Source organism: Ceratosolen solmsi, unplaced genomic scaffold (genome assembly GCF_000503995.2).
Source record: "Ceratosolen solmsi marchali unplaced genomic scaffold, CerSol_1.0 scaffold35, whole genome shotgun sequence".
Classification (NCBI taxonomy): Eukaryota; Metazoa; Arthropoda; class Insecta; order Hymenoptera; family Agaonidae; genus Ceratosolen; species Ceratosolen solmsi.
The window spans coordinates 7781736-7792304 of NW_011948423.1; the positions used below are offsets into that span (position 1 = coordinate 7781736).

The 10569-nt window shown below is 28.3% G+C and overlaps 1 protein-coding gene across 1 annotated transcript in view; it reads left to right on the forward strand.

Moving 5' to 3' along the window:
- Window positions 1-10008, forward strand: part of LOC105362291 (frequenin-1) — a 32969-nt gene extending 22961 nt beyond the window's left edge. Inside the window, exons 2-7 of the mRNA XM_011499700.1 lie at window positions 5117-5141; window positions 5966-6014; window positions 6119-6208; window positions 8934-9012; window positions 9468-9556; window positions 9829-10008. Of these exons, the coding sequence (XP_011498002.1) occupies window positions 5117-5141; window positions 5966-6014; window positions 6119-6208; window positions 8934-9012; window positions 9468-9556; window positions 9829-10008 (512 nt within the window). The remainder of the gene's footprint in view (window positions 1-5116; window positions 5142-5965; window positions 6015-6118; window positions 6209-8933; window positions 9013-9467; window positions 9557-9828) is intronic.
- The last annotated feature ends 561 nt before the right edge of the window (window positions 10009-10569 follow it).

Sequence of the window (10569 nt, forward strand, 5' to 3'; positions counted from 1 at the left end):
GGGTGGGTGGGTGGGTGGGTTTCTTTTTGAGAGAGAGAGAGAGTGCGAGTGAAACATTGTTTAATCCGTGAAATATTAACGAACGAGGAAATGTCAAATATCGTGGGACGCACGGGCATCGTATTGCCTTCCTTTCTAATTTTGCGTACACCTATGCGTGCGAATAGAAAACACGTGCGCTTAATGTGTGAGTTATCTTGCGTAGAAGGGAGCTAATCGGGATTGTAATAAACTCGGATATTTTTCCAAGCGCGCATCGATTTTTCTCGTATATTATTTTACGTCGTCCAATGACTCAGCAACTGCACAAACTTATACATGTATGTGAATGTATACTATTCCCTTATGAAACATGTACACAATAGAGAATAGAATATATATAGTTTATAAGTGTAATATCGAAGAGGCAGCTAAAAAAAATCAAACTATATGTCGCTATGCCTATAAAGAAAGTGCATGCATATTCGCGGGAGAGGTACACTTTTGCATTGGTGTGTATTTGTGTGAGCACTCGCAAGAATGTCGGTTTGTTTCAAAAATTCAGACGGGAAGACATAGAAAACTTTTCTAATTTATACAATTGTATTTCTTATTACACGCATGGTTGTGTATAACATATACAACATATACAAATTTTATATTCAGTATATCTGTTATTGTATAGATAGAGGAGATAACTGTGAGAAGAAAAGGCCGGAAAATGTCAGATTCGATCAATTTTTAAATAATATCACGAGAATAAAAGTTAAAAGTTAAAGTTACATTTCCTTTTAATTTTATGATTATTCGTAATTGGCCTAAATCATGACTTTTTATCGAATTCTTATACTTTCATAATATTCATTTCTGGATAATATTTGTAATGAAAGAAAAATGAAATATTTTTCAATTAAATATTTACACGCAGAGATTGCGCTTAAATTTTTGTTACAAATATTTTCTTATATCGTTATAAAATGTAGAAACTTTCGTAGTTTTAACAATATCTTATTACAAATGCATTTATCTATTTGTAAATCGTTTACAATTTCTTTATCTATTGTTTACAAACGTTTATATGTATTTATATGTAGTGCATTAAAGAAGAATAATTGTTTTTTAATTTCAACTTTAACGCTACTTTAAACAAATTACTAATTTGGAAATATAATTTTAGTGACAATCGGAGCTTGATATATGTAACCTAAATTAAAATATTCGATAATTGCGTATCATACAAGAGCTACCAAATAATCTTATAATAACATTAAAAGTTTTAAATTCAATATTAAACGATTTATGTAAAACTAAATTACAAATATTTATTTATAAATTGTCCAAATTTTTATTTTGAAATTTGTAAATCTTATAATAGAAAATTAATTTAAACGAATAAAGAACACTGTTAATGAAGATTGATTAATTATATTTTTGAATACTTTTTTTGCTAATATTTCAAAAAAAAAGTTGAGAAATGGAATTAAATTCAAAATTACTCTGAAAATTTTACAAAAACCACGTCTCATAACACGTTTAAAATTATTAGTATGTTTAAAGTATGAGAAAATCTTGTATTAGTAATAATTAATAGCACCAATAATCAATTAAACCGATATTTTTTCAATAAGAGTAACTTCAATATTTGACGAGTGAAATCATTTTAAGAGAAAAGAGATAAACTTTTTCTTTAACCAAAGTACGTAAAATTGTCTTAACTCACAGTTGAAAGTAAAAAAGTGTAATTCCAGTACTTAGTTATAGTTCAAAATCTTTAAAAAATATTATGAAAATATATCTTAATTAAGAAAGAGAAAGGCTAATAATTTAAAATTTCATTATTTTACGTGTTTTTAATGCATAAGTGTATGCACAATACATACATACATATGCATATGACTCAAGATGCAAAGCCTTTTAAATTATAAAAATAAATTCAAAATTAATAATAATAAAAATAATATTAAAACTACTCTAACGATTGCTTAAACAAGGGAATATGAAAAAGTTTTAAAGTCATAATAAAACGTAGATTTGATTAATTTAATTAAATTTTATTTTTTTTCGTTTATACTTGAATAATAAATTATTTTTCTCGAATATAACACTTCATTTAAAATATATTTTTGCATATATATATATAACTGTGTATGTATATATTATTATAATATATTTTATTTTTTGTATAACGAATACATAACAATATATCTGCAAAATATTAAGTATGTCACAAGAGTCAGTAATTGAACTGTCATTTCTTTTAATTTTATACACAAACATTGATAACAATACAAAATTTCGATTCGATATTCACTTTTTTACCAAATTATGTAGTAAAGTCGTAATCATGAATAAAAGGAACTGGTACAATTATTATTTTACATTCCACGTTTTTCATTTATTTCGCGGAAAAACTGTTCTTTCCATTCAACTGCCACACATATTTATTCCCAAAATTCTAATTGCATAGGCACAAAAAAAATTCTATAAACTCGCTTCGTTCACTATTATAATAAATGTATCTATATCAACAATATGGACGAACTATTTAATAATATTAAATAAGAATTATAAGTAATTGCTAATTATTCTTTATAAAAATCTTTTTACTTCTAATCATTCATTTTGTTTTAAAAATTTTAAACAATTTTAATTTCTAACTTATTACGTCCATTGCAATTACTCAGTAAGTTAATAATAATATAGATAATTAATAACTATATACGTGTATAAATGAAAAGATGCATAACAATTTACGATATGTGTGGGTGCGCGCGCGCTCTAAACGTTAGTTTTTGTTATATGCATAGGATCATTTTTCAGAATAAAATTTTACTTTTAAATATATATGCTTTCGAATAACAGAGAAAGGGGATTACAATTTTATGACAATTTTAGAAAGTATAATTTCAATTTTTCCATAAGCTTAAAACCGGAAAATTATTAAAATTTTACACCAGAAATATATCATATCAGATATTCAACTAAATAATTATATAAGTAAATGCTCGTAAGAGAATTACGTAAAATGATTCTACTTGATAGTTATTTTACTAAATTTTATGTATCTTTTGACGTAGCAATAAATTTTCAATCAAATAATATAAATGAGAATAAATTTTTATTTATAAATGCGCTTGTTTAAACGATTTCTTCGTTTTAATTAAATACATTTTATTAGAGTAATGTTTTTCAAATACGAAAAATTATTATAAAGTATCGAATAATAAAGTATCATTGATAAGTGACTTCATAGTGAAATTCATAAGTTCCTTATAATATGACTTTTAAGTATCTCCACAATTAATAAAATCCAAAAATCTACAGGTTCACGCTAATCTTTAATCTATTCAATTCCTTGACTTAAAAATTCAAATGCATATTATTAAAATGAATTTTAATTTACTATATGATCATTAAATTGTGTTAACCATATATATGAAGATAATATTTATCTAATACACATATATCGATTAAGTTCTATTCTACTTCCAGAACTATTATTACTCCGATGAATTATTTCATTTAAATTTGTAAATTTTAATAAAATGGAAACTAGCTAATTTCTCGATACGTTTATATGAAAATAATAAGAGACATTTGATCTTATCGTATTATAAACTTAAAAAGCTAATGTATATTATTTCTTAAGTTATAATTGAATTGTAACTAACATCGATTAACACGATGATGATTAAAGTATAAACATCATTAATGTCCACGATATCCTTTATTCTTAAACTTCCGTACTATTACTCAGTTTGCAAAAGATCAATGTGCATTCAGATGGAAATACATAATGGAGCATTTTATTTTAGAAGTAAGGGTAAAAATCGATATTCAACATGATATTTTTCATTTTTCTGTCTACTTTAATACTTTTATGTAAGTGCTTAAACACTATTACTTAAGAAACTGAAAATTAATGCGTTTACAGGTGCAACTGATATTACTGCAGTACAATAACTTATAATAATAAAACTTTTTTATCTGTTTAATTTATTTTCTTTTTTTTTTTTTTTTTTTTTAATTTTGTTCTCGACTATATTGATATAACAATTTTTATTAGGATAATACGATCGGTAAAAAATTTAATCATTTAAATTAAGGTTAATTAACACTGTAGCACTTTAAAATTTTCAGAAATAATTATATAATCTTTTTAGTTAGAGATCGCTTGTACGTTCTAAAAAAAAAAAAAAAAAAAAAAAAAAAAAAAAAAAGAATGATTTGATGTACCGAATGATACAATGAAATGCATTAATATAGAATACTTATAAATAGATTTTCATTGAATAATATTTATAATATAAACAACATAAATCATACGTATGATATTATACGACAAAGTATTTTACAAAAACTGATTTTTATTATAATGGTTAATGTACATAGATTGACTTTACGATATACTTGCGTAGAATTATTATGGCTATTTACCGCTAACATTATAATATCAAAATATTTTAAAATCTAAAAAAAGAAGAATAAAAATTGAAATTTCATTGAAAACTTTGCATATAATGTTGAACAGCATTAATATAACAATAGAAAACTTGACAGAAATAATATAATAATTTATCTAATAAAACTGGTCACTCGGTTCTTCAAAACAAATTCTCAATTTAAACATTAATGATAAGCGAACAGATTCTTCATCTTCAATATTTCCTGCATATCCAATGTTTTTATACGGTAAGACAAATTCGATATATATTTAATCAGGAGATCAAAGTTATTATAGAGAGTTTAATTTAGTTGCCAATGAATAATTTTTAATAAAGTTTCTTACGCCTCGAATAATTCGTAATAAGTAAGGACATTTGCTGGGATGAATTCGTCCGCATTTTCTCAATCAAAGCTCAGTCGTCGTCCAAGTAAAATTATTATCATTTTAAAATAAGTCTACGTGTGGTGATTTGATTTTATGGCATTTCACATGCTACGCATAACCGATACGAACGATCAGAATCAGAATAACACCGATAAAAGATTTCCATATTACTGTCAATAATACTCTCCACCCATCAATCAATATTTATATTTTACATTTTTGCGTATGTACAACTATAATCTAATTAGCTTATCTTAAAATTCTGTAGAAAGCTCGTTTTATTTAGCCTTTCTTATTTTGTTTCAGTTACCGAAAAGGAAATTAGACAGTGGTGAGTTAATTTTTTTTTTTGTTAACATTTCCTACATATAAATAATAGTTGTTGGATAAAAATAGAAGGGTTGGGAAAAAATCTCTGCTTTAAATTACACGTATACTTGGAGTTCAAAGTTATAATGACATTTTTTAACGTCTAATATGTACCCGTACACACGCACACGCGCGCGCATATTGGGAATATGTTAGTGAGTAGAGGGAGAGTGAGACAGATTTTTGATTATGCACAAAATAGACGCGAATACTTGCAATTTTTTTTCTTCTTTGTTTTTTCTTTTTTTTTTCTTTTTTTTTTCTTTTTTTTTTCTTTTTTTTTAACAAAGGATATATTACATGTTTTTAAATACTCTAACGACCTTTAACAAAAAAAAAAAAAAAGAAAAAAAACAAGCATTAGTCTGTTGGAATTATGAAAAAAAAAAACAAACAAAAAAAAAACAAAAAAAAAAAAATAAGAAACAAAAAAAATGTACATTTCATACTTTTTAAATTGCTTTCGATTTGAGATTAAGCACGATTGTCAGACGAAAAAATTTTTTTCAATCTTTTAAAAACTCTAAAGGTACTTCTGTCCATTAAAAAGTAATTAAAATTACGTTCGCAAACCAAGTGCTATTTATTATATTTGGAAAAAAAAAAAAAGAGGAAGGTATATTGTGTATTGCCTTGATGGATTGTTGAAGAATAAGTCATCTTCCAGTCTCTATAAAAAGCATGTTGTTAATATTTTTTTTTTCCTTCCCCTTCTACCATAAAATTATTCATTCTTTTATTTCAATTCCAATTTTTATTTTTTACATTGCTGGACAACCTGTGCAGGCATAAGGGCTTTCTCAAAGACTGCCCCGATGGATTACTCACGGAGCAGGTCAGAGATCAGGCAAATTTACCATTAAATGTCACTTTATATCCATTATTCCTATGCACTTTCAATTCCACTGTACTTGATTGAACTATGGATTTTACTTTCAGGGCTTCATTAAAATTTACAAACAATTCTTCCCGCATGGCGATCCCTCGAAATTTGCTTCCCTGGTTTTTCGTGTCTTTGATGAAAATAACGTGAGTATACAAGTTCATATTCAACATTCGTATGAATATCAATATCTATCGATCAATACTCATCAACATTTATATCAGCATTTGATATCGATTAATGTTTCAATGAGCAAGAAAAATTGCTCTTATCATACCAATTAAGATTAATTAAATGATATTAATCATTCTCATAATAAATTATAATGAATTATTGATTTTATTGATTACCCATGATTATTTCAATTAATTATTCAATTCATTCATCATTGATTCTTGTAATAATTATCTGTTTATTTATTGCTTTATCATTTATTGCTATTGTTATAATTAATTAATATTTATTTTTAATTAAACGACAATGTTAAAATCGTTATGTTCTATTTATTTAACATTATTTAATTATCGTGCGAATATACCTGCAATAAATTATAATTTTTAGCAATAAATGTCAATTTAGCTAGAATCAATTTTAAATTTTTAAATTAAAAACTTTAATTCAATTGGAATATTACGAATATATGTTTTAATAATTATTTATAAGGATATGTTTACGATATAAACTAATCGTATATTATTTTATGTATAAGCGTAATCATTCAATCGTGTTTGGTTTTTCTTTCCTTTAGAGCCAAAATATGTTCATCGTGTATAAAATTGTATTTTTTATCCGCGAAAATTTTATTAGGACGTAAGTCAACATGTTAATTAAATATATACATTAGTATTTAACGTTTCAGTTACGTTTCACGTTATCGGGTTTTTTTTTTTTTTGTTTTTTTTTTTTTTTTTTATAGCAATCCTGCATTATTCCATTAAACTAAATTATTATGTTTGACTCTGATTACTTAAAGTATAAGTTTCAATACATTAAAAATATTATAATGAAATTTTAATAAAGAAACTTTAACGAAACTGTGAACATCATCGATTAATTGATGACTACATTTTGATATTAACGACTTATTTCTTGTTCCTTCCATCTCTTGTTTTATCATATTATTGATATGCCGTTGAATCTTGTTATTCAATTGTATTAGGTAAAGGCAAATATTTAACTATCAATACTAATGTGTGCACTAACTAATTTTTGAAACAACAAGTATTTAAATTAGTTAAATACTACTTCATTATGTGGCTATTTTCAATAAAATCTATTTCAAATAAACTTTTCTTAAATGATGACTGGAAAATATTTTCTTAAAATGATTATTACGATTGACAATATGCATATAATTTCCTTAAGATTAAAATTTGGGTATTTTTATATTTGGTATTTAGTTAATGGCTCATACTTGATAAGCTTCTTCATGTTTAATGAAAATAATGTTAATCACGTTTGTTTACTTAAAAATTTTTTATCGAATACAATTTATAAGCTACAACTTATAAAATTAATTATTTTCACGTGGGATATATTATCTAGTTCGATTGTAAATGATTATTATTATTATTTTTTTATTTTAATATTAAAGGAGCTTGATCAAAACAAGAAAAATATTGTTATTATTTATTTAATAGCTAAGACTATTAATTAATTATTAATTCGTCACACACATTAGTTTTTTTGTTTTGTCGAATAGTAAGAATATGTATTAAATATTAATTTAGGTATTTATTGCAATAGTTTATCGATTAAATTTTCATTGAAAATATGACATTTACATTATTTAAATTGTAATAAATTTAGAGGTGAAATTAATGTAGGAAGCAAGGAATGATATATTAAGACAATAATTTTCAAATCGCTGTTGATCGCGATTGACCTTTCTTTTTTTTTTAAACGTTTTATTATTTTGTTTATGCTCCTTATAATATGATTTATTATAGATTTCAAAGAAGAAATAACAAAAAAACAATATAAGAATTATACGTAAATGTATATTATAAATGTAATGTATATCCATTGATAATAAAATTTAACCGCCTAAAGGTAAATATTGTTTTTTATTTTATCTGAGTTAGTTATATAAAATAATATCGCATTATTTTTATAAAATCACGACGATTATTTTATTTCGATTTATGATCGAAATTTAAGAGAAAAAAAATGAAATGAAAAATATACTAAGATCAATTCTTATTCACACGATATTCATAATACATTTATAGATATTTAACGAGTGCACGAATAAACTAATTATTCAGAAAAAAAAAGATATTTGTTTACATATAATTGGATCTGATAAGAATCTGACTTATTATTGCCTTTATGTATGTGTGAAAATAAATATAATATAAGAAATACGCTTTGTATGATATTAAATTCCTTAGTAAGAGTTATTTAAATACAAATTGGAGAATTTGAATAAAATTATGTGTAGCAATTAAGTGTTCACGAAAACTAAAAATAAAAGATTATTTTTACTCGTGAGTGTAAATGAATAATTTAGTTTAAATTTTATAAATTAATAATATTCTGGCTACTCTATATTTACATTGTACCTGCTTCAGTACAAAAGAAATTAGCTTTGGAAGTTTATCTCATAATTTACGATACTTTTACAAAGAAGTATCAAAGACACTATGCATAAAAAAAATTCAAAGCAAATATTAATTCACAAAAATATCCCAAACTTAGGGAAAATATTATTATTATTTATTATATATATATATATATATATATATATATATATGAGCACGCTTTATAATGCAAATCAATGATTAATAGGTAAATACAAAATATAAAAAATATAATATGTATGCCTCATTTAATTGAAAGAGCTAGAGCTTATGTATGGTGTACTTGCAGGACGGGACGATAGAATTCGAGGAGTTCATTAGGGCGCTCTCTGTGACGTCGAGGGGAAACTTGGATGAAAAGCTACATTGTAAGTGGATTTTCTTATCGTCTTTTGTAATTCTAGGTAGGCTCGCATGCTTCAGCAACTGCTAGTCAAGCCACTTGCAACTGTCCGCCCCCCCCTCTCACTCTCACCCTCTGTCATTTGATTAAATTTTTTGTGAATCAGTCGAGAATGGACGGATGGAGACAATAATTGTAATCCAAGATCGTACAATTACCTGTTGTCCACGTATGCTGAAATAGCTTCGTTGAAAATCGTAATAATTATTAGCGACGACTTATTGCATTGACGCTATAAAGATCGATTCCCCGATTTTAATAGATAAGACGGTAATTGTACAAGCTCGTCATTTAATTTGAACTTGAGCGCAAGGAGGGAGCAATCCTTCGCAAAGTCCTCAGTCGGCCATTGGAATCGATTTTCTAAGTATTTCGCTCCCGCCGAATATGATGATTCTCAATGAACTTATTTTATCGCAGGGGCTTTCCGTCTCTACGATGTCGATAACGACGGCTTCATCACCCGAGATGAGATGTACAACATTGTCGACGCGATCTATCAAATGGTGGTGAGTATCATTTTATTTTCCAATTACCACTTAATTATCTGCGATAATAATCGACCGCGCGCTTTCATATCGCTTAATAGGCATTTAGTAACTTAAGCGCCGATAAACCTACAAACATACTTTAATTCTCCCAACAATAGGCGATACGACGCGATTAGCAGCACTGCTCACGCTGCTTCACCAAGCCAATTTAAACTCGAAACTCATAATAAAGCCGCCCCGCCGTCCCTCTTCCCATTCAACGGCTTTACGAAATTTTGATTTGTTCCCAGGGTCAGGCTCCACAAGCGGAAGACGAGAATACGCCACAGAAGAGAGTCGATAAGATCTTCGATCAGATGGACAAGAATCACGACGATAAGCTAACTCTCGAGGAATTCCGAGAAGGCAGCAAAGCCGATCCACGAATCGTCCAGGCCTTATCGCTCGGTGGGCCGCCTATCGACGGCTGACTTTGCACGATAACGGCACTGCCACATTCCACCAACAGTTTTGCCATCGACCACCTGGTCCGTGCAGCTTTCAAGAATCTCCGAGGTCGGCTCCGTGCCCTGGAATACGAGAGGGGCTCGGTTTCGAGGGTTCTGGTGGGGAGGTGGCGGGTGCGGTCGACGATATCAACGCCACCGCCACCACCACAACCGTCCTCACCCCCATCGTCTCCATTGCCGTCTCCGTTACCGTCTCTACTGCCAGCATCACCGGTGCTGCCCGACGCGCAGCGCAACCTATTAATATAGGGTGCGTTAGGGACGAGGAGGCGCCCAATCCTGACGTCGGCAGGGACAGGCTCCCAACCTAAGATCGAGGCGCCATACGGGACGCCGGCCTCGGTTTCCAACGTAATGCACCGTCTTCGTATTCGGGGTTGGGCTCGGCGGGGTCGCCGAGGGCGGCGAGGGTGGAGCTGCCTCGAGCTACCGCTGCACGCCGAGGATGAGGACGGCTACCGCCGCGCGCGTATCGATCGGCGCTCATCTCGCAAGCGTCTCTTGCGTATCTCACCAGCCTTT